The following is a 25,349-nucleotide window of genomic DNA, read 5'->3' on the forward strand; positions in this document are numbered from 1 at the left end:
AAACATTTTAAGCTATTTGCACTTATTGCCAGTAAATAAGGGAGATCATGACTTCACATGCCTCACTTTCACATTTGTCATGCCATCTATTACTTACAATGTGGAGAAATTCATATCCTCTTATACTTCTGGTGGGCATGAATGATGCAGCCACTTTGGAAACCCGTCTGGCAGTTCAGTTACCATATGATCCAGCAATTCAACTCCTAGTCCTATACCCAAGAGAACTGAAAGCATGTGTCTACACAAAAACTTGTACATCATAATAGCTAAAAGTGGAAATAGCCTAAATGTCCATCAACTGATAAAGTGTGGTATATCTTTGCAACCCCATGGGCTGGAGCTTGCCAGGTTCCTCTGTCCATGGGATTCTCCGGGCAAGAACACTGGAGTGGGTTGCCATGCCCTCCTCCAGGGGATCTTCCCTATCAAGGGATCAAACCCGCATCTTTTATGTCTCCTGCATTGGCAGGCAGGTTCTTTACCACTGGCGCTAACTGGGGAGCCCCATTATACACTTTAAATAGGTGGATTTTGTAGTATGTGAATTATACCTCAATAAAACTGTTATTTAAAAAATTTACAAAGAGTTGGTTTTCCTTAACTTGCTCTCTGCATGGTTTAAAAGGTTCATAGTTGTGTGTGGAGGGGGTTGGGTTCCTATTACTACTAAAGTTAAGATGAATTTGCATTTTAAGAAATTATGCAGATAATTAAATCAATTGATATCAGAGAATCACTCCTGGGGGATACAATTCAATCGCATAAAGGTTCCTTACACCTCTTAACCTGAAATGGTCCCAACAGAGGTCAGAATGAGGATGAGACAGAGGGTGCTCCAAAATTCACCCTAACAATGAGGTAACTAATGCAGTCATACCTCTGTCCATCCCAGCACATACACCAAAGTAGATTATGTCTCTGGAAGAGGAATGTTATTTAGAGGCAATTATCTCAAGGCAAGCACAAGAATTGCAGACTCTTGGTGGAAGGCCACTGGGCAGCATTCCAATTCTGTCCTCGTGGAGCAGGTAGTCATCTCCACTGGTATCCAACCCAAGGCTGCGACCCCATTTCTGTATGAAGAGTATCAGGAGCATGTCTAGGACCGTGGGAGCAATAGGGAGTGAAAGCTGAGATTCAGTCTTGGATACTTAGAAGCATTCCGAGGAGTGCCTGAAGTATTAGTGGACAGCGGCTCTGTACACGTCAGAAGTCCCTGCTGTCCCCAGTGTGGGACACTGGGGGAATGAATGCTGATGTCCCAGGTGTAGGGGGACACCACTGTTTTTCCTGCCCTGTGCCCCCACCCCTTTGATATAGATCCCACCTCACTCCCAACCATAAGGGCAAACCTGTCACTGAAGCTAATCGATCAGAGCCCCTTCCCAGCCCTTCTAGGACATACAGATGATCAACTCCCAAGAGGAGCCAGTCAGAATCCTCGAGCTAAAACTGGAAAATCCTTCTGATTACAAATCTGTGAAGACGTATCTTTAAGCCGCAGCCCCGTCCCCCCTACCCCCACCCTCAACTCCCGTCCCTCACCTCTGGTTTAGCCTGGGGAAGAAACTGGCTTGAGAAGATAAAGCTAATTTGCCGAGAGAACTCAGATGAGAGCTGGAGAGAAGGACACCTAGCGATGTTCTCATCTGTACTTCTGTCGCCTTGCCCTCTGCTCAGCTGGTTCCAGTCACCACTGATCTCCTTTGCAGCTTCGGCTAATTTGAATCTGGTTTCAGCCACTTGCACGGGGTGAATCCTAAAGAGCACAATGGTGTTATCTGACCAGTGAAGTCTGAGATATTCTGATTCCACAAATATAGATGTGACAGGAGTTTGACAGACATGTCAATTCTAGTTTTTAATAACTGGCAAAAACACAGACTGTATACAATTCATAGACCATGGATTTGAGTGGGTGGGTTTGACTATTAAAATTCTTTCTTGCTCCAACATATAATAAAAGAGTCAATCATTTAAATTTGCTGTTATTGAATTAATTGAAATAGTAGTTGAAAACATACTATATGGGGCTATAGAAGTACTTGCATACTAGCAAATTTATCATTATGTTGAAGAATCTGGAAAAGTAAACTGAAAATAATAGTTTGTATGGCTTTGGCAGAGAAAAAAGGTGACCAACTCCTAATTTTTCAATAGGATTTTAGACTGTGAATAATATAATCACAGACTTTGAAATGGAAAGATTTCGTATATAATCCATTTCACCTGTCAGACAGTTATCCCATTCTATAAACCCATTCTTTCAACAAATTTTAGCTTCCTTCAGGATCTGTCTTGAAGTGGCAAACAAAAATGGCAGAGCCCCTACCTCCTATAGTTTGTACCTGCCTCATATTGCAAAATTGCTACAGGTTGTATTCTACCCATTGACAGATCTTGTTTTGTATTTGTTACAGAATTAGGGGGAAACTGAGCTCTGCTTGAGAGGCTCAAAGTCTGAGAAAGCACAATTTATATATTATAGGTTACAATTTCAACAGGCCAGTGGAAACAAAGACCATTCTCCAACTTACTGTAAAACAGTAAAGAACCAGGAGGACTGGCTACTACTACTGAGGCTGAAGTAACAATCTCTCTTAACGCTCATCTACTTCGGGTACGAAACTCTCTTTAGGTTTTTCACTCCATTAGATTCACTTGTTCCTACCTTAGAGTATTTGGCCAGGATTTGATTTTCATGCTTTGTATACTATGGCAAAATTCTGCATCCTACATCTCTAACTAAACGAACTGATCTTATTCTAGTATTTGTTTCAGTCAGCAAGTCTTTTGTTTCCCCAAAGAAATGCAACTATTTGTTTCACACACAAATATATCATATTTTTATTTCTAACTATTCAAAATGCATACCTGCTTATGGGCAATTAATTACAAAATCCTTTTGTAGGTCTCTGAATACCCCCTCTTGTATTCTACTTGCCTTGGCTCAAGATTGCCTACAAAGTCACCTGAAAGGCACTAGAGAAATAGGAGCTCTCGAGACAGGGTGCCAGCTTTAAATCTTAACCTTTCATTGACTGTGTGGTCCTGAGCAAGTTACTCAATGTCTCTGAGATTCCTATCCTCCACCTGTGAAATTGGAATAAAAATAACACCAACCCAATAGGTTATCAGGAAGATTAAAACCAACCATATGTGTAAAGTTCTTGTAGAATGTCTGTGACAGTAAGCATTCAGTAAATAATTCTCTATTATGACTACATGGGAACTCATAATGATCAAGTGTCTCAACATGATACACTCCAGTCATCTTGAAGAGATACTTGGCTTAGCTGTTTGGTATCACCTATATTTATTCAAATGATTACTGTTTTCTTTAAAATGTGAGTAAATGTTGGTCTCCAAAATATTTGGTACATTCAGTGGTCATATTCCTCATAAGCATGACACGTGTGAGATATTCTACTGAAAACTGCAAGCCATGAAAACTAAGTAAATTATTGTCTCTGCTTTCAAGAAATTTACAAGCTAGGAGGGAGATAATTAGACCAAAGTACAAAAAAAAAAAAACCAATATAACAATCACCATAAAATTGGCACAGGTAAGCAGTGGTAGTAATTCAAGAAAAGTGATGACATTCATCTGAGATGACCTAAAAGAGGCAACATTTGAAACAGGTGCTAAAGCACAGGTGCAGATGAAGAAGCCAGGCACCTCTGGGCAAGAGAGTTTATTCCTGATTCTTCCTTCCTCTCTGACTATTCCACCTTGGTCCCATTCTTGGATCTTCTTCCTTCCAATGCATAAAAATTGCTATTTGACAGCATTCCACTCTTGGCCCACTTCTCTTCTAGTCTGTCTGTGGAATTCTCTCAGACACCCACATCATGTATGCCGTTGACTCTCAAATGTAAACCTCACATCCTATCCTTCCCCCAAGCTTCAGATCCAGTTATCCAAGAATGTCTTGGGTGTCTCCTCCGCCCTCCTGGCACCTCAAACATGTCATAGTGAAATCTGTCTCACATTCTCCTCCTGTATTCTCTGTTCTTGTTGGTGGTATCACTCTCTGCCCAGTCACCCAAGCCAAAGACCTGAGAGTCATTCCTAGTCCTTCTTCTCCCGTATTTAATGCAATGAATTGGTCTTCAATCCCATAAAATACACTTCTAAACTGCTTCTCCCTGTCATTCTCTATCTTCATTGCTACTTCCCTAGGGTCTTTTATCTTGACAGTGGCCATATCCGCCCAACTAATATCCTACTTCAGCATCCCTCCCCTTCAATCTGTTCTCCAGAATGTCACCAAAATTAATTTTTTACAATGAAAAAGTGACACAGATTATAACACTTCAAGGACCCCTAACTGCCACCTGGACAAATTTAAAATCTCTCTAGGTCATGCAAAGTCATCCGTGATGAGGCATTTTCTGTTCACTTTAGGCTCCCAGGTAGCCAAACCACCTGCAATGCCCTTAATACCTTTCTAATTCACACCACTGTGCCCTTGCCCCACCAACCTCCTCTGCCTGAAAATCCACCTGCTCTTTTTCTCTTTAACCTGGCTTTACTTTCCTATTTTTGTGTCAAGATTCTTCCCAGTAGTCATTCCTCTGGAAAGACTGCCAAGGTACTTTTCCTGTAGATGTCTAGAATAGCCCATATGAACCCCTTTCATAGCAATCATTATACTGTTCCATGAACCCCTTTCATAGCACTTATTATGCAGCTTCATTTATCTTCTTGTCCATCTACTGTTTGCATCCCGGGGCAAAATGCCTGTTTTCACTCATTTTTCTCAACAATACTCACTGAGTGCTTACTGGGTGAACGTGGTACGTTAGATTTCTGATTTCATGAAGTTTCTATTTTAATGATGTGTCTGGTAAGGGGTTACGAAGACAATAAACATATTATTAAGACAATTTTGAACCCTGATTAAGGCTATGAAGAAAACGAAATGCAGATGCAGACATAGAGAACAAACGTGGATGCACTTGAGAAAGGAGAGGGTGGGACAAATTGAGAGAGTAGCCCTGAAACATATACATTACCATATGTATAACAAACAGCTAATCGGAAGTTGTTATTTAACACAGGGAGCTCAAGCTGGTACTCTGTGACAACCTAGAGGGGTGGGATGAGGTGGGCGTTGGAGGGAGGTTCAAGAGGGAGGTTCAAATGAGTCTCCTCCTAGTCCCAAGGGATGAGACCAGGCTGATAGCACTGAAGATGGTGATGATTGTCCACATTCAGGAAATATTTTAGAACAGAACTGGCTATTGGACTGGATGCAGAGAGCAATGAGAGTGGAGGACCAAGGATATGTCTTAAATTTGGGTTTCAATCAACTGGTATACTGTAGTGTCATTGACAAGAGCGGCTTTGGGGCAGAAGGTGGACATTAAGATGTATCAGACTGAAACAATCAAGTTTAAGACAACTAGTTTAAGATATCCAAGGGGAGTCATCAGTTAGGTAGCTGGATTTATGAGTCTGGAGCTTGCCATGAGAACGAAGGTGGAAACATAAATTTGGGTCATCAACATAAAGACGATATTAAAGCCATAAGCCTAGATGAGATCATCAAGGGAGAAAAAGTAGGTAGAGAGAGGGCAAGCACGTGTTTGGGGCAGGCTCTGTTCATATTTATAGCCCTAGCACTTAGTCTTGGCAAAGAGCAGCCCCTCAATAAAATGCTGATGAATACAAGACTAATTCTGGGCTAGACATTATTAGAAATTAAATTATATAAACAGAAACGAAATAAATCATATTAACAACAAAAGTAATATATACTCAAAACTCAACACTTCCTAATTGTTTTACTACATTTTTCTATTCTCTGTGCTCTTGAGATTAATTATGTCTGTTGTAGCTTCCCAACTCCGTGTTCAGTGATGTTGCATCAGTAGCTTAAAATTGGTGGTGGTGGGAGTGTGTATGCCGTGGAAACTGGCACGCGCTACAGATTAGGGCTTGGTTTACTATTCTGTCAACGCTTAGACTCAAGAAAGTGATAGGGAAAACGTTAATCATGCAGATTAAACGTGTCACGTCTATAGTCATCATATTGTGTATAGCACAAAAAATTCAGGAAATATTTTTCTAGAATGTGGAAATTATCTGGTTTAATAAAGAAGTTGCTCATATCGTTGATGAGTAAGGTTCCAACAGATGTCTTCATTGCTTCACTTTCACTTTTAGTTATGAACGTAATATACAGAACATTAACATAGCAACTCATAACAGCAAATAAAAAAATGAACCAACATTCATGTAGGAATTACACTTGTATATTAATTGCAACCATAGGTTGGCAAGGGATAAAGGGTTTGGCAAAAAACCAATAAAAGCATTCAGTGAGAATCAATTGACTACATGGAGTTTAGAAAATACTGTAATTTTATTGTTGTGTGTAAATGTGTGCTTTGCTACATATCCTTTAAAACAGTAAAAAGTATACTGAACTATATACATACACCCAAACATACATGCACATATTTCCCCCAGAGAACTAGTTAATGGTTTACCAGCATCCTACTTCTTACATACAAATCCAATAGGCATATGGTATTACATGCAGTATTAAAATTATTACATTACTATCTATTTATGGGAAGCAAATAAAATATTCGCAGCAAATTCATGATCAAAATATTGATGAGCTATGTCATTTGGATTCCAGTAAAATTAAAATGGATCTGTCAAATATCATAAAACCCAGAGGTTGAGGGCTATAGCTTCTCTTTATTTGCCTGAATTTGTGCTTGATAACTGATATTTTTTCTTTCCCACACAGAAGTCTTAGATATCTTAGCAAAAGAACAGACTGAGAAACTGACTTGACTTTTTTTGAAAGAATTATCTGCTTGTGAGCCATCTGGACCTGATTAAACCATCTACACTTTCATTAAGCAATACAATTATCCACTAAGCGCACGTGGCTATTTAAACTCAAATTTTAATTCATTAAAATTAAATAAAATTTGAAAATCAGTGTCTTAGTTAAACTAATCACATTTCAAAAGCTCAATAACCACACAAGGCTAGTGGCCACCGTTCTGGGCAGCACAGATTACAGAACCTTTCCATCATCATAGAAAGTTCTGCGGAACAGCACCGATGAAGAAAATGCTTTCCACAGAGACGTGCTTCATTATTAACTGAGTGATCAAGTTTTCCCCTATTTTTCTAAGCTGAAAAGTTAAAAAGAAGTCAAGAATTTAATATTCAGGAGGAAAGAAACCACCAATAACTGGGCATTTGGATATATTCAGATATTTAGTAAACAACGTCGGGACATCTTTCTTGGGCATGCATCCTTCTATGTATCACACAAAGTATTTGTCACCCTCACAACAGGTATATAATATCTTCACTATATAAATAGTGAGGATGTTGGGGTTTGCAGAAGCTCAATACCTTGCCTTCAGACAAACAGGGCAAAGTTTAACTTTGTGCTGTTTCAGGTTCCAAAGCCCAAGTTCCTTCTGGCACCATGAACCTCTCTTCTCTAAACAAAAAGTCACGGATAGTGAATAGAAATGTTTCATTATCCTCTGGATATTGGAGAGGCCATTATGCAGAGAGGAAATAAAACAGGGGATTGTGGGCACTGACTATGGACCCCTGGCTCTGCCACTTACGAGATGTGTGACGTGGGTAAATTAGTGCTTCCTGTGCCTCAGTTTTCCTCTTTTCTGAATGGCTTCATCACAGTTTCCATCTCAAAGGACCACTTAGCAGTTAAATAAATTAAAACACTGAAAGAGAGCATGACACCAAATAACTGCGACAAAAGCGCTTGCTGTTATTATTAGGGTAGATGGCATAAAGCAGAAATAAGTCCATGTATATTCTACAGCCAGGTAACAGACCTTAAAACTGAGGGGCTTCCCTGGTGGTCCAGTGGTTAAGAATCTACTTGGCAGTTTGGTCCCTGGTCCAGGAAAATCGCACATGCCCTGGGGTAACCAACCCCTTGCACCACAACTACTGAGCCTGTATGCCTAGAGGCAGTGCTCCGCAACAAGCAAGCCACCATAACAAGAAGCCTGAGCACCAACTAGAGAGTAGCCCCAGCTCGCCACAACTAGAGAAAGCCTGGGTGCAGCCAAGACCCCGTGCAGCCAAAATAAATAATAATTTTTTTTAAAAAAGCCCTTGAAACTGAATTCAGTCATGTCATTCATTGAAGACCTGAAGAAGACTTTAATTAAGACAAAGCATGGGCTGACAGTGTCTCCCCACACTCATGCAAAAATGTGGAACTGTGTGACCTCTCAGAAGAGCTTTCTGATAAAGAGTATGATTCAAAATCATATGGTTGTGGTGAGTGGTGCTCATTTTCAACCAGGACATGAAATAGAATTATACCTCATTAGTGGAAAATCACAGAGACAGGTCTGGCCTTCTATTTCACTTGTTATTCACCTGTTAGTAAAGGAAAGAATAACTGAAAGCAATAGGTTTACCTCTTGAACTTAAAATGTGTTACCAAATCTATCAATTATTTTCAAACCATACTCTATGATACCCATAATTTTAACCTGGAAGCTAAAGGAGGACAATAATAGCTGTCATTTACTGCTCACCTCTTTGGTCACCTGATTCGAACAGCCAACTCACTGGAAAAGACCCTGATGCTGGGAAAGATTGAAGGCAGGATGAGAAGGAAACGATGGAGGATGAGATGGTTGGGTGGCATCACTGACTCAATGGGCATGAGTTTGAGCAAACTCTGGGAGATAGTGAAGGACAGGGAAGCCTGGTGTGCTGCAGTCCATGGGGTCTCAAAGAATCAGACACGACTGAGCAACTACACAGCTGCTCTCCCAGTAGGCGGCAGGGGTTCTCCGTGCATTGTCACCAACCTGCACAAAAACCAGGTAGAGGTAGGCACCAATACCTCTGGGTTTCATTTGAGAAAACTAACACATGAATAACTTTCCCAAGGTCAGCTGGACAGGGGAAAACAACACTTGAATGCAAGTCTCTTGGTCTTAAAGCCAGAGCCCACAATGTTCTGTCACCATAAACAGGAATGTGAAATAATATGAAACAGGAGAGAAATATGCGATGTGTCTATTTCATTACCTATGTCTGAGGCAGAATTTCTAAAACATTAAAAAAAAAAAAAACACCATAGGTTCTAGAAAAATCATTAGCATTACTATCTAAAATCACAATAGGCTCAGAATTGTATGGACCGGATCTCCAAGGACCTGGGTTTGATATGGGTAGCCTTTATTTTGCAACCTCATGATCAGGAAAATCAATGCCGTCTGTCTGAATATATTAGGAAATAGTACCTCTGTGTTTCTGCAAATGTGAGTGCCAGGAGTAAATGCAAAGTTGGTTTGGGGGTGAGGGTGGAAGTGGTTCTCCCCACTGCAAAATGCCCCACATTAGCAGCATCTCATGCCAACCTGGTTCCTGCCTCCTGCATCTCACTCCAGTTCTCTTTTGTGTGTGCTGTTGCCTCACTCCTTGTCTCCTCTGTGCCTACCAGTTTGGCATTCTGATGGGCTGGCTTCACTGGCTCCCAACCCTCCCACTTTGTTCCACAGTCTGAGGATTGACTCCTACATCCTGGCACAGTGCTTGTTTCTCGCTGCACTCCTGGTAACCGAGCTCGCTGGCACTGCCCCATGACCCCCTCCTGTGATCCACTCTGCCCAGCAGACCTGTAAACACAGACTGCCATGCCAAACACTGCTCCCCCACCCCACTGCTGGCCTCAGAGAGCCAGGCCCTGGATGTCACATCTCCAGCCCACAGTCTCTAGAGGACCTGTGGAATTCAGCTGGGCTAGTTTCAGCCCCTGAAGGCTCTGCCTTGCCTATGCACACTGCAAAAGGAAGTACAATTCTGTGAGTGAGAACACCAACTCACCAAGAGTGGTAGGAAGCATGCTGGCAGAGTTGACTGCCTTCTGGGCACAGAACACGTCCACCCTGGCACAGTGACCAACGGCCATTCCAGAGGCCCAGACCCTAGGTCCCAACAGAACTGCCTACACCTCCAGTAGAGACCCTGCCGGCCTCCTGGGATTCCTGCCATCTTAGAAGCATTTATGATTCTGATCTTCATATACCAGGCGAGGCCAAGAAAGAAACATGCAGAAGTGCCCAGTTCTTCTGCTCATGAGAGCCAGATCATATGGGGAGGTGCCAGGCGGAGGACGGAAGGGTAGGAGCCAATGCTACATTTCCTACCTCCTGCACCTATGAGGCTCCTTCAAATGCTAGGTGGCTGGGTTATGACTTTTCCTGGAACAAGGCTTCAGTTCACATGACCCCTGAAAGATGACTAGGAGGCCAAGAGTTGAAGGGAGTTCGGGATGTGGGGAAAAGGCATTTGAATCTGTAGGGAAGTTGGGACAATATTAGTGAAGGACCTGAAAGGTGAGGGTACATTTTAAAAAGAAAGATTACAGGGAAGCCAGCATGCTGGAAAGAGAGACAGAGAAATGAAAGGTGCAAGGAGGACGCTGGCAGAGGCCAAGTCATAGACAGTGTTTCTCAGGCCACTGAAGAATTTATTTTTATTTTAACCTGGTGGAAATGGGAAACAAAAGGTTTTGATCAAGGAACTGACATGAACAGAAAGCTTGCTCTGGTCATCGTGTAGAACTGAATTAGGTGTGGTGGAGGCAGAAGGCAGTCCTACATGGTGGATATGGGCGTGAGCTGTCTGCCGTCAACTCTACCCCAGATCCACTGCCTTCTCCCCAGGCTCTCATGACAGGTGGTTTGGGAATGATGTTTTACACTCTCCTGGGCCCACAGGGTTTCGGCTTAGATGATACTGATGAGAGGTCCTTGTGCAAGAGGAGGAAAGTGGAAGAGATACGCTATGTTTCTGCAGCCACGTCAGCAGAGAGGAGGTTCATATTCACTTCCAGGCAAGCCCCTGCAAGTCAGCCTCTTCAGCAAGGCAGACTGCTGAGCCCAAAGGCATTCAGGCTTTCCTGAAATTTCAAATGGTCAAGATTCCCCTAAGGTTGGTAGCTATTATTCCTAACCTCGATTGCCCCAGCTTATATATCCAAAATTATGTATGCTTCCAATCTCCTAGGTTAAATCCTTCCTACTTGAGATATGTAGAGTTTCCGTTTTCCTCACTCAACCTCAACTGCTAAAGTCAGTTAAGAAGTTTTTGCAGGATTGGGAGTAAAAATTATGAGGGCTTGATCTCTGGTATAGGCAGTGAGGATAGAAAAAAAAATTAGGATGGATTTCATGTGGATTTAACAAGTGGCATTTGTAGGACATTGTTATAATTGGATAAGGGGAATAGGGGAGGAGAAGGGGTCAAAAATCACCACCAAGTTTTTGGCTTTATGTTCAAGCAATCTTGTTAAATTTGCCAGCCAGTCCATGTAGCCACAGGGGTATGGACACCAGGCTGCCCCAAGTGGCAGCCCTACCCAGGTTCCTTTCCAGACTGAAGCCAAAGAAGAGGAAGTCAACAGACTAGTAGTGAGGAAGACGTGCCCTTTTACAGGATGGGAAAATCTACACCCTGGATACTAAGGGCCATTGTAATGGCTTATCACCTTTTTCAAAACTGCTCCAGCTTGTTGGGGAGCAGAGAAAGTCAGTTAAGCCAAGATCTGTCCCAATCTCCCCCTAAAAAAGGGGCAACAACCAAGCAGCTGGGGCCAGGGTGAGGGCTGAGTGACAAGGATGAGCAGGAGCTTCGTTCTGGAGACTACAAAGAATACGGAACACCGAGGAGGCAAACCGATTCATAAGCCAGAGGGCAAAGTTTAGATTCAAATATCAAAGAGAGAAAGCTCAAACACTAAGCTATGGGAAGATCAGGTCACAGGGGATGGCGGAATCAGAGACAGAGCAGATGAAGAGTATATAAAGTTGTTGATGCTTGGAGAAGGTGGGTGTTGAAGGGGGCATTCCCACCAATATCAAGAAGGCAGGGTACATCAGGGGAGGGTAATGATGGTCTCGGCAGCTTGTGGGAGCAGGGCAGATATTATTTTCCTTGTCCATCTTCCCATTGAGGGATATTCTGTTTACAGGAGGACAATGCTTAAGCATAGACAAAGGTCACTGACTACACCTTCTGGAATGACTTCTAAAGTGCTTTCTAGAGAAGCATAGCTGTAAGGGTATCTCAAATACCTGAAGAGGAGGTGTCTGAGTATATACAGACCTTGGAACATGAGAAGGCTTTAGGATAACTACTCAGCTTCCTTAGTGACAGCTCCTCTTTGAGAAACTATGATCCATTAAATTGCAAGGCTGTTGAGACAAGGTTCCTTACTGAATCCCTAATGCTCCTCACAGTGCACAATAAATATCAGTTTAGCAGATGAAGACAGACTGGCAGATTTTAAGATGCTGGGCAGCTTCATCCAGTGGGCTAACCACAATGTTTATCCATGTGTCCATCTGTGAGGAAACACTCAAAATTCCCACGTAGGAACACCCATATCAGGAATACCACTCCACAATTAGAATGGGGTCAAGAATGGCCCCTCTCACCACCTTCTTCATTTCTCAGTAACTCCTCGAAACAGCCTCTGGGGATGGCTCCCAAAGCCTGGAGTATCAGCTTTACCAAAGGAGGTGAAAGTCTTGACTGGGGAGTCCCCTGAGGGCTGAAGAGAGGTTTCTGTAACAGCACTAGACTCCTGCTGGTGACTACACCAGGAGCACCTCAGGACCCAGGTTCCCTGCTGTCTGGCTTTGCAAGTTACCTGAAGTCTCTAAATCTGAGTTTGTTCAGCTATACAGTAGTTAGTGGTGCCTCATTCAAAAACGGAGAGATCTAAATAATGTTTCTAAGACACCTGTCTTAATACCTGTCCACTAAAATGTTCCAATGGAGAAGGAAATGGCAATCCACTCCAGTACTCTTGCCTGAAAAATCTCATGGACGTAGGAGCCTGGAAGGCTGCAGTACATGGGGTCGCTAAGAGTCAGACACGACTGAGCAACTTCACTCTCACCTTTCACTTTCATGCATTGGAGAAGGAAATGGCAACCCACTCCAGTGTTCTTGCCTGGAGAATCTCAGGGATGAGGGAGCCTGGTGGGCTGCCATCTATGGGGTCGCACAGAGTCGGACACAACTGAAGCGACGTAGCAGCAGCAAAATGTTCCAAAGCTGCATTCTCTTTCAGAATTCACCTCCCGATTCCAGTCTCACAGACTAGCCCTGCTTGCTCGCATCTTATTACATTCACCCACCTCTTCTCTCCTCCCTCATCTGCTCCAAAACTGCAGTCACAAAGCTCTTCTCCTAATCTCCTGATATAAAGCATCCTATATCAACTTGGCTCCAAGTAGATGGAAGAGCAAAGTCCTAGCTCCCTTCAGGTGGGAACTATCAGAAGGTAAATTTCTGCTGGAAGTTTTTGTTCAGTCCCTCTCAGTCGCTTCAATTCAAATGCCTGGGGCAGAAGGCAGAGCAAGAGGACAGATCCAACTACGTTAAGAAGAAGACAACTGTTTTCCAGAAAACACTGCAGCTGCAATTTGCATTCTAAAGGAAGTAAAGCAAACACTTTAAATTCACTCCCTAGAAAAGCAGAGTTCTGCAATTAATAGAACTTACAAATACAGATGTTAAAGACCATGTGCTTAAGGAATTAGTTAAGTATGTGCAATTGCTTATGGAAAGACTGAAATTTTTCTGAAGTTGGTTTTAAATACCTTATACAATAAAGGGACATTGCCAACACAGATGGCATGGTGGAGGGGAAAAAAAGGCCCACTGATGAAAAAATGAAAAAGACCCAAACAAGCCATTTCCTTTCGTTGTTACCACCACAGAGATGGCTAGTGCCAACTGAATATCTTCTCTACTCCCTCTTTACTAAAGAACTCCCTACATTTTGGAGGGAGCCTTAAATAGAAAACTGTATTTCTAGTCCCTAGGGATAGGATTGCACAAAGCAGAAATCAATGGGTGGAGTTTATAAGAAAAGCTCTTTAAAGGAGACTCAGCTAGTAAACACCCTTTTATCCTTCCCTGCAGGAGCTCCAGCATCCATCTTATGACAGTGAGGCAATCCTGAAGATGGTGTAGAATGGAACATAAGTCTGGGACAGTGATGACACTATTACTACTTCACATTACCCCTGGACTCCTTTCCCCCACACTTCTTTTAAGGGATTAGGAAAGAAGTTCATTTGTTTAAACTGCTATTATTTTGGCTTAAATGCAGTTCTTAACTGATACTCACACCTAGCTTAGGTTGCCATTAGTTTCCCTGTGCATGAGAACTATAATATCAGAAACATATGATTTTTTTCATAATTATATATGAATTCTTGCTTTAACTATTGAATAAAATTTATACCAATAATTCAAAGTGTAGGTTAAATCTAGTCTTTTGTTGCCTTTATAAAAGTGCCAGATTCTATTATAGATAGCTCTCCGCATTGGGTGGACACCCTCTGAAGACCGAGTCAAGAACCACGCCCTTAATAAATAAGGGCAAAATAAGTGAAATGGTGAAATAAGTGGCTATTTGTATATCTTATTCCTATTGTGTTTTACACAATAGCACAAACATATATCTCTTGAAGAATTTCTAAGGATTTTCACCAACAGTGACAAAAGAAACACAGGAGTTAAAAAGTCCCCTCTTCATGCAGCTTCTCTTAAGCTTCTCTTATTTGCACCATCCAGCTGGTCTGAGAACCCAGACAGGCAGTGATCACTTTGTGAAAATTCTTACTGATGTATCATCTGCTTCTCACTCTACTTTTCCGGTCTCTATTAGTATGCGAAGCCCCTGGGCGTGGGAGGAACCAGGCAGACACTTTAGGAGAGAAGAGCCACGGGGATCCCCCCGCAGTGGTCTTAGGCTTGGCTCTCCTCTAGTTGTCTTTTGTATGTAAGAACTCCAGGAACATTGAGCATATGCTAAATTCAGGCCCACATGCATGTGTTTGTGATAAGCACAAAATAATTTCCTATAATTATTTCAACAATTTCAATAATTCTACAGATAATATCAGTATCAATAAAATTCATTTCCTATATTTAATATTACCTGCTCCATGGTGCTAAGCAAAGTCTAGTAAGTATATAAACTTCTTGAGTGGTGCTGCATATATAAAATGTGATTCATGTGTATGTTTACAACATAAAGACACATTAATTGGTAGACTACAGAAAGACTGAAGTTCTTTTATGAATTAAATAGAGACACTTGTGCTAATTTGCTGAAGATGCAACTAGAAACCCCAGCCTCCTATTCTGGGATCTTAAACCTGGTGCCTTCAGCAAAGAGCATTATCAATTCCTATCTGGCTTCTGGTGAATAGCAGAGGGGTTTTCCCTCCTTAGATGCTCCTAGGAGGTGGTATGTCTTCTTCCTGTGATGTACCTGACAACACTAACCTTTCTCCCCTGAGAGCAGTGTGCATGCCCAGAGGAGTTCCCAGGGGCTTCACACATCCCTGATCTATCATCTCCCTCTAGTCCACGGCCCCCGTGGCCTCCACTTTGATTTTAGCATCAGCCCTAAGCATTTTCGATTTTCTTAAACTGATTCATGAAGGTTTTTTTGACGTAAAATGATATAGAATGACCAAATTCTTGTCCACTACCCTAAACAGAGGTGATTAAGAAAGGCCTCTGCAGACCTGATGGTGCACCTCTCTGGCAGGCAGGAGGCTCCACACCCCTGGACAGATCTGGGGCCTAAAGGCCATTAGAGATGCAGGGGTAGTTTGTCCCAAATACTAGTCACCACTCCAGGAGACTGGCAAACCTTGTAGAATCCTAAAAAGATAGGACACCTCTTCTCCATGGAAACTCTAATCCTCTCTGGAGAGTTCATTTTCTGTTGGAAATTCAAGACTTTGCAAACATCATAAGACCTTCTAAAGTCACAAGGTGACTATAATGAGTGTTGGGCTTAGAATAATTAGGCCAGGGTGATGGGAGAGGGGTGGGACCTGCAATAAGTGTTCTCTTTAATTAGAGTCCCAAATGATTTTAAGTGATTTCCCTACTTACCCAAGAAAAGCAATAGCAGCAGCACCCCCTCCCTCCACCATTAAAAGGAGAAAGATGGGTATCTTTAATTGAAAGCAAAGCAACACAAAACTAATTATAGGCTCAAAGGGGCTTTGAGCTCATCTTGTAGCTTCTCGGCTTTCAGCAGGACAGTATTAAACCTTCCTAAAAAGAAACGACTCAACCTATTTTTAAACATACCCAAAGACGGCATTCTGGTCTTCTGTTCCTTTGTTAGGTGAGCTTTTTTCCTTTTCTTAACTTACCACAGGTGAACTTCCCTATCACTAACCTGAGACATCACATTAGATTTCAGCTTAGTTTGCTCAGCGGATGTAAACAGCTGGTCATAATTAGCCTTTTTCTCAACTGTACTTTCCTCTGTCCATCTGTATGAAATTACAACAAACTATGAAAATTAATCAAGATATTCTGGTTTAAATCAATACATTTGGGGCTAGATGCCAATGAAATCGCTTACTGATTAAAGACTGCCACCCTTCCTTTTTTTTTTTCCATACCTTTTACTTTCTCTACTATGGGCTCCAATACTAACGTCTCTCCCTTTCCCATCTCTCTTCTACACACACACACAACAATAACAAGTGTGCACACTCCCTCTTAATTTAAATTAAGAAATATCCCTGAAACAGCTAGTTAACATTTAGATCTTGTCCTCACTGTTCACATCCAGGGGTAACAGTGAAGAACGCAGACACTGTCCAACGTCTGTCCTTAAATCCTAGCTCCGCGGCATGAACATATTTTATCTCCCTATGTGTCTATTTTCTCATCTGAGAAGTGGAGACAATAATAGTATCTACCTTACATGAGTTACTACATTAAAAGCCCTTTAGAATGGTGCCCAATACTCTAACTGTTAAGTGCTATACATTTGTAGCTAGTGTTACACCGTCCTTGCAGCAAAGTGACATTCAGAGGCATTAAATGATGCCTGATGTTCCAGTAGGCAAAAGTCTGTGAAAGAAAAGGAGTAGGATTTAAGTTTATGGGGAGTGAAAAGGCAAGAAGAGTGAGGTGAGAAATTTACAAAGACAAAAAGGAAATAAGACAGCAAAAGCTACAGGGAAAGAGTAAAGCAGACATTTAATGAGGGTAAAGGTAGGAAGAGAAAAATAAAAGGCGAGGGGGGGAAAAAAAAAGAGTAAAAAGGTGGTATGAAAAAGGAAGAAATGGAGGAATGAGAGCAACAAAAGAGACCAAACACGAGCAAACACTCCACTTAGAGCCTGAGCTATCAGAAAAAGAAAGGAGTGAAAGAGAAAACAGAAGCGTTGGAACAGAAGAGACAGGGAAGAGAGAGATGAAAGTGGCCACAGGAAGGCTTCATTTGCAGCAAGGCCTCTCTGTCTTTGAATCAGGGGAAGTTTACATCCAAAATTGACACACTTCTGATCTGCCAGACTTCCTTCCCAATTCTTCCTATTGCCTTAGACTCTGCCCGGGACTAGCTCCCTAAGGTGTGTCCTGGTAAGCTGTCTGCCTTGGGTCTGGTCCGCTCTACCTCAAGGCCAAGACGCAATCTTCACTACGTTTTCCCTAAATATTCCAACCATCCTTTTCAAGTGAAAAATTAGCTCTAGAGCAAATATTTACACCCTCTTTCTTCTCCAAACCGTTAGAAACCTATAAGGGGTGCTGGTATTTCATTTTTAAAAATTATTCACTTTGAAACATTCCCCGCCCCTCCCATTTTTTGGTGTGTGTGTGGGGGGGGGGGGTTGTTATTTAGAACAAGAGGACAAAACGATACAGTGCCGCAGGGGTATGCCGCTTTTAGACTTACCATTTGTCCTTCCCACCAAAGGAAATTAATCACCCAGTCACTTGGAAACGAGAGACTGGCTCTAGATCTTAAAAATACGATCAGTATTTCTTATTGCAAATACTTTTAAAGTATTATCATGATTAAATTGCCTGTTTGGTGCAAAATAGCCTCCCTCTTGGAGGAAGTCGAGAGACCTTAGAGGGCCCTCTGGGCAAACGGAGCGGACGGGCCGCGAGCGTCTGCTCACGCCGGGGTGAGCCTGGGCCGCCGCCGCCGCCGCCGGAGTCACGAAGCCAGACGCGGCGCGTCTCCGCCCAGGACCCGGGAGACTGCAGCAACGCGGCCGCAGCCCCGGCGGTTCCCGGAGGCGGGGAGGAGACGCGACTCCCGCAGACACGTGACCTCCTCCCGGCCGCCGCTTCCCGCGACCCAAACCCGTCCCCGGAACCCGCGCTCGGCGGGGCGGGCCGGGGGACACGTAGCGACGGCCCCGGTCCCTACTGCGACCGGGTGCGCGTGCATTTCAGCGTACATCGCCCCTTGGTTCACGTGCCACTGGCAATAACGAATGTTTCGGGGGTCACCCGGGAGAATGCAGGAAGGAAAGACGTTGGGTTTGAAATCGATTTACTTGTGTACAGACAGATTAACATATCGTCTCTCCATCCTTGCCCTGGCAGACGCAAGTGGCGGCAGCGGGGCCAGAGACCTGGGGGTCCCGCAGAAGGCGCTTCGCCACGCTTGGTCTCCAAGGTCCCTGGCCCTCCGCTGCGCAAATGCGGGCACCTCCGGGTAACTCTCTCTAGCAGTGAGTCATGCTCCCGGGATGGCTCTGGGAAAAGGTAGCCCTGCTCCGCCGGCCTGTGCTTTCCCCGCGCCGAGCGCCGCGGCTGCAGGGCGAGCGCGCGCGCGCGCACGGGTTCCCCGCGCAGTGATGTGGCAGCCGCGGCAGGTCGGATCACGTTGCTGGCCCTGTGCTGGTACCCGTTGGAGACAGGATTAAGGAGGGAGGCTTTGGAGGTGCCAGCGGTAGTAAACGTGGGCTCCGCACACTCCCGGCGACGCTTATCACACGCGGGGGGAGGGGTCGGGGAAAGCACGCAGCACCACCCGAGACGCGGAGGGGCGGCAGAGTTGAGCCCGCGAACGATACTGCTGCATTGCTTCTCCGCCGTCGCCCCTCTCTTACCACCCCATCCTCTCCCCTCCCTCCTCGCTGCGTCCCTCCGGGAGCGCCTGAGGCCCCGAACGTCGTCATCTGCGGCTGTGACTAGTGGCACCGCAATTCCGGCGGCTGCGGGAAGTTTGGGTGGCCCAGGGACACCGTGTGGCCGAAAGACACTCGGGTTGCGACATTCTGTCCTAGTGGCTACAGTTGCATTTATCTTAAATCCTTCAAGGAGCGGATTTCAAATTGTCCCTTTTCGGGACAACCTCCAATCAGGGCTATAAGGGGTTCCCCCCTACCCAGGCCGCCCAGCGGTGAGCAAACAAGTTTCCAAATTGTCCTCTGGGACTGAAGTTGACCCACCGCGAATTCTCTTTCTCTTTCCTTTCTCTGGTCCAAACCAACAGCACAGTCGGTGGAAAGGCAAAAAGCCACGTTCACGTTCCTGAACCGTCATGACGGACGGCTGGAGGGAGTCGCACTTCCGAGGCGAGGAAGCCCCGGCGGCCCCGCACCCCCGGCGCCCCCTCCCACTCCCCAGCTGACTGCACCGCCCTCGGGAAGATGAATAGCTTGGCTGAAGTTGTTTTTCCTTTCCGGTGGCCCTGATCAGGTGTCCCCGCCCCCTCCCGCCTTTCGCCTCCCCTCGCAGCCTGCTCCCTGCGCCCCCTCCCGGCCCGGCCCCTCCTCCCCCGCCCCCCTCCGGGCTGGACCGCGGATGGTACGTTCCGCACGTGAGCTGGGTGCTGGTCTGGCCGGCGACGCGCGTGCCCTGTGGCCAAACACTGCCCGGAGTGAGAGCAAACTACCAGCGCAGTGGGGCCGGCGCGAGTGTGCGTGCGTGTGTGTGCGTGTGTGTGCGAGAGAGCAAGCGCAGCGGGAGGGGGGGGGACCAACTGCTTCACACTTTCAACACTGCACTGAAGAGGGAGAGAGAGAAAGAGACTGGAGACCTACAGATCCCCCAAGATCTCCCAAAGCTACCGTCCCACAGATTATAAACCCCAAAAATCGAAACAGAGGAAACGGACAGCGGTTGAACATGGACGAAGGAATTCCTCATTTGCAAGAGAGACAGTTACTGGAACATAGAGATTTTATAGGGTAAGGTGCACGCACCCTTGCGAAAATCTGTCTAGGCTTCAGTTTGATTTTTTTTTTTTTTCTCCAGAAAGTGGTATGGAGCGGGCGAGGGCAGAGCCCCTCCCCGAATGGGTGCCTGATGCTGATTTCTGTTTTGCAGACTGGATTATCCCTCTTTGTATATGTGTAAGCCCAAAAGGAGCATGAAGCGAGACGATAGCAAGGTAAGTGTAGTTTCCTATGTTCCCCATAACCTGCCTGGGTAGTTAATTAGGGCCATTGATTTCACAGGGAAGCTCTGCCCGCAAATATATTCCAGCCTTTGAGCTTCCCCAACTGTGAATTTTAAGTGGTTTGCTGGATACTCTCTGGGGAGATTAAACATCATACCTGAATTTAAATTGTATTTCAGAACAGCCCAGAGGAAAGAGGTGTCTTGGGCATAGTTTCTCACGTAGTATTGGGGAGGGGGCAATATTGTTATATGCAGTAAGTGAATATTTAGCTTATCGTTTTTTCTCTTCCATGACTCTCATATTTGTAGGATACCTACAAATTACCGCACAGATTAATAGAAAAGAAAAGAAGAGACCGAATTAATGAATGCATTGCTCAGCTGAAAGACTTACTGCCTGAACATCTAAAGTTGACAGTAAGATGCACATTTTTATTCTTTGCTGCTCTCCGGGGTTGTGTTAATAGCCTGGTACCACTCCCAAGAGAAATAAGAATAAATGCAAATATCACATGCCTTACAACTTGTGCTATAGTGTAGAGTTTCCTGCAAACTCAAGAGTAGGTGTTCACAACTGAAGACAAGAAATCATTTATAACCTGTATGGTGGAAAACTCAGAGAAGTATAGGAATAGTACTTCTTTCAAGTATTTGCTTAAGTTGCTGTGCCAAATGGAGAGCCAGTCAAGCCAAATGTATGTTTTTAAGTAACCAAGTGCTCCCTTTTTGCATCATTGCAGACTCTGGGGCATCTGGAGAAAGCGGTAGTCCTGGAATTAACTTTGAAACACTTAAAAGCTTTGACAGCCTTAACGGAGCAGCAACATCAGAAGATAATTGCTTTACAGAATGGTAAGTCAATTCAGGGAGGCCAACCCACCCCGATGAAGGAGGGCAACCCACAGAGGAGCAGTGTTAGGATTCTTACCCCACCTCCACCTCCTTCCCAGGGCTCACTTTCATTTGTTAAATTGCTTACACTTTCCCTTCATTGGAAAGTGCCCACTTCCGACGCATCCTAGAGGCTTCCAGCAGAATTCGGAGGAATCAAATTTTTATTTAAAGTGGTGGTTGCGCCCTCTCCACTTTAGTTTCTCAGCTGGGACTAGAGCGCCCCCCTGCTTCCCCACCCCCGCCACCCCCTACTCCTCCCAGCCCTCGGCAACCGGTGGATAATATCATGCGAATACAGAGGAAAAACCGAGATCACTTTAGTCAGTGCAGGGCCCACGTGATAAGCAGATGTTTCAACGTCGATATTTTTCTTCTTGCCTTCATTCCTCTGTTCCCTTCCCCCGCCCCCCACCCCTTCCTCATCCTAGGGGAGCGATCTCTGAAATCGCCCATTCAGTCCGACTTGGATGCGTTCCACTCGGGATTTCAAACATGCGCCAAAGAAGTCTTGCAATACCTCGCCCGGTTTGAGAGCTGGACGCCCAGGGAGCCGCGGTGTGTCCAGCTGATCAACCACTTGCACGCCGTGGCCACCCAGTTCTTGCCCACCCCGCAGCTGTTGACTCAACAGGTTCCTCTGAGCAAAGGCACCGGCGCGCCCACGGCCGCCGCCCCCGCCGGCTCCGGGGCCGCCCCCTGCCTGGAGCGCGCGGGGCAGAAGCTGGAACCCCTCGCCCACTGCGTGCCGGTCATCCAGCGGACTCAGCCCAGCGCCGAGCTCGCCGCCGCCGAGAACGACACGGACACCGATAGCGGCTACGGTGGCGAGGCCGAGGCCCGGCCGGACCGCGAAAAGGGCAAAGGCGCGGGGACGAGCCGCGTTACCATCAAGCAGGAGCCCCCCGGGGAGGACTTGCCGGCGCCCAAGAGGATGAGGCTGGATACCCGCGGCGGCGGCGGTGGCGGCGGCGGCGGCCCGGGGGGCGGCGCGGCGGCGGCGGCGGCCGCGCTCCTGGGGCCCGACCCGGCCGCCGCGGCCGCGCTGCTGAGACCCGACGCCGCCCTGCTCAGCTCGCTGGTGGCGTTCGGCGGAGGCGGGGGCGCGCCCTTCGCGCAGCCCGCGGCCGCCGCGGCCCCCTTCTGCCTGCCCTTCTACTTCCTCTCGCCTTCGGCGGCCGCCGCCTACGTGCAGCCCTTCCTGGACAAGAGCGGCCTGGAGAAGTATCTGTACCCGGCGGCGGCCGCCGCCCCGTTCCCATTGCTGTACCCCGGCATCCCCGCTCCGGCCGCCGCCGCCGCCGCCGCCGCGGCCGCCGCCGCCGCCGCCGCCTTCCCCTGCCTGTCCTCCGTGTTGTCGCCCCCTCCCGAGAAGGCGGCGGCCGCCGCCGCAGCCGCGACCCTCCTGCCGCACGAGGTGGCGCCCCCTGGGGCTCTGCACCCCGCGCACCCGCACGGCCGCACCCACCTGCCCTTCGCCGGCGCTCGCGAGCCCGGGAACCCGGAGAGCTCTGCTCAGGAAGATCCCTCGCAGCCAGCAAAGGAAACCCTCTGAATCCGTGCTCCACTTGAGAGGGGACCAGGGTTCACGCGGAATAATAATATTAATAAGTTAAAACACCCTTAACGTTTTTAAGGGAGGAAGTGTAAGAGACGCACGACAGGCTTTAAAAAAAAAAAAAACACAACACAGGTGTCTTGTGTACATGTGGAGTTCCTGTTTTGCTCACCCCTCACCGCCCACTATCCTTCACACACCTACATCCCTTTTGCCCCCCACCAGCTGTCAAAGAACCTCCTAGATATTCTTTTCTTTCTTTGAAGAACTCCCCATAATAAGTTTGGCCTTCTTTTAGGCCACGTTCCATTCTCTTTTAAAATACAGAACCGAATTCTCGAGGAAGTGAGAACGGTCTGCTCTCTGAACCAGGGTAAGAGAAGGTAACGTGGAACCCCAGGTAGCTGGTGTCTGCCTGCGTCTCAGAGCTGTCCTCTCTGCTTCAGGAGGCTTTCCACAGGCATAGGAGGACCTTTTCGAGTTCGACTTACCCCAGTATTTTATAATGTTTAGCTTTTTTAAAGGCGTGCATTTGTCAAAGAGGAAGAGGTGAGAGTGCAGGCGCTCGCGTTGCAATCCATTCTGAAGTGGTTTGAGTGGTATCTCTTACTTAGTACTTGCACTCGTTTAAAAGAGGTGCGGAGTTGGGCCATGGTCTGAACTAAGTCAGGGAAACGGATGAAGAAGGCCAGAGTCATTCTCAGTACATTTGCTAGCACTTTATTGAGAAACTGACCGTGAATCAATTAACTCACCCTAATTTCATATATATACATATATATGTGAAATTGAGTGCCTCTGTTCTTACCCTGTCATTATTTAATCCATCATGTTTCTAAGTTTGTATCATCTTCCTGTTTAAATACAGAATGTGCACTGAACTTTAAAAAGTCCAAACTGATTTATCCTATATTCTGTTAATTCACAAAAGTGGAGGAGGAAGGCATGGACAGTTTCCTTTGGAAATGCTGTAAACATGTGGAATGGAGCCCTGTGAGGCCTTCCTATCTCCAAGTCTATGTATTTTCTGGAGACCAAACCAGATACTAGATAATCACAAAGAAAGCTTTTTTAATAAGGCTTAAACCAAGACCTTGTCTAGATATTTTTAGTGTGTTGCCAAGGTAGCACTGTGAGAAATCTCACTTGAATGTTATGTAAGGGGTGAGACACAACAGTCTGACTATGAGTGAAGAAAATATCTGGGTCGTTCAGTCCGTTTGGTGCATTTGCTGCTGCTGTTGCTACTGTTTGCCTCAAACGCTGTGTTTAAACAACGTTAAACTCTCAGCCTACAAGGTGGCTCTTATGTACATAGTTGTTAATACATCCAATTAATGATGTCTGACATGCTATTTTTGTAGGGAGAAATAAGTGCTAATGATATTTTGAGTTAAAATATCTTTGGGGGAGGACTTGCTGAAAAGTTGCACTTTTGTTACAATGCTTATGCTTGGTACAAGCTTATGCTGTCTTAAATTATTAAAAAAAATAAATACTGTCTGCAAGAAACCAGCTGGTTTAGAAAAGTTGAGTATGTGAAGATAAACTAGAAATCATCTTTATATTCTAGTATTTTCAGCACTCCATAAATTCTATTACCGAAAATAAATATTGCCATGCTATTTTGTGATTTTAAAATTCTTACTAAGGAATAAAAACTTTAATATATGTATGCTATGAGATGGTCTAATAATTAAAAAGGCATAAGGGATGCTCGATTAGTTGTAAGATATCTAAGAATACAAGGATGAAGATCATTTAGGTTCTCAGATACCCAACTTTGTCTGTGGCTTGATATTACACATTTCAAATATCTTGCAAGCCTCCAGGTTCTAGCTGTATCTACTTGCTTGTTCCCAATGTATCTGCATGATAATTGCAAAAGAAAAACCTATCAATCACTCACCTAGTTTATGTCAGTTTTCTAATGCTTTCATGATTGAGGTGTGTTTCCCTTTTCATCTTTGACACCAGATAGCCTCTGATATATGGCCTGGTGTTTCTCTTTCACTGGGTCCCATATAAATACTGTACCACTTAGGAGTGGCTAATTTCTCGGTATATTTTAGCTTCTTAAGCTTTATAAAGTAAGTCCCTTGTGGGACTTTATTATGGAATTCAAGTAAGATAATTATTTCTAGACTTTTCTCAAGTTTATAATCAGATTTGGATTTGATACCAACTGTGTGAAGGATTGTCAATATTTAGTTTCAATAATGTTCACAAACCCCTTGATTTCTTAGAGGTATTGAAATAATAGTCAAAATTTATGAGATGTAGAAAAAGTGCTCCCTCTGCTGACTTTATGGCAACCAAACTGCAAGTCATAGAAAGTGGAGCCGGAAGGAAGCTCAGAGAACAGCTGTCCAGCCCCCTGCATTTTAAATAGAAATGAAGCCCAGAGAGATCAGATATCTGCCCAAGGTCACACAGCTACCTAGAGCGAGCACTAGAGGCCAGATCTGTTTTATTCCCCAGTCAGTGAAGTACTTCCCACTGCAGCATCTTGAACCAAATAAACCAAATTTGATTGGGCAGCATTCAAATAAGCCACAGGAACAAAGGAAACAAATATTAACGTTACAAAACTATGTAGGATTTTTGAGCATTTTAACTTATTGAACTTTAAAAAAATATTGTCTAAACCAA

At 45.0% G+C, this 25,349-nt stretch overlaps 2 protein-coding genes across 2 annotated transcripts in view; one reads left to right on the forward strand and one right to left on the reverse strand.

The window, feature by feature from the left end:
* The window catches only part of SSPN (sarcospan), a 134,407-nt gene extending 111,579 nt beyond the window's left edge, over window positions 1–22,828 (reverse strand). Inside the window, exon 1 of the mRNA XM_069585527.1 lies at window positions 22,608–22,828. The gene's annotated coding sequence lies outside the window, so the exon portion shown is untranslated. The remainder of the gene's footprint in view (window positions 1–22,607) is intronic.
* Window positions 18,222–24,377, forward strand: BHLHE41 (basic helix-loop-helix family member e41). Its single transcript, XM_069585525.1, has 6 exons — window positions 18,222–18,554; window positions 19,338–20,034; window positions 20,174–20,237; window positions 20,558–20,665; window positions 20,989–21,100; window positions 21,571–24,377. The coding sequence occupies exons 2-6, from the start codon at window positions 19,649–19,651 to the stop codon at window positions 22,692–22,694; spliced, it is 1,794 nt and encodes a 597-aa protein (XP_069441626.1). The 5' UTR covers window positions 18,222–18,554; window positions 19,338–19,648; the 3' UTR covers window positions 22,695–24,377.
* The last annotated feature ends 972 nt before the right edge of the window (window positions 24,378–25,349 follow it).

This window comes from Ovis canadensis, chromosome 3, assembly GCF_042477335.2.
Source record: "Ovis canadensis isolate MfBH-ARS-UI-01 breed Bighorn chromosome 3, ARS-UI_OviCan_v2, whole genome shotgun sequence".
NCBI classification, from domain to species: Eukaryota; Metazoa; Chordata; class Mammalia; order Artiodactyla; family Bovidae; genus Ovis; species Ovis canadensis.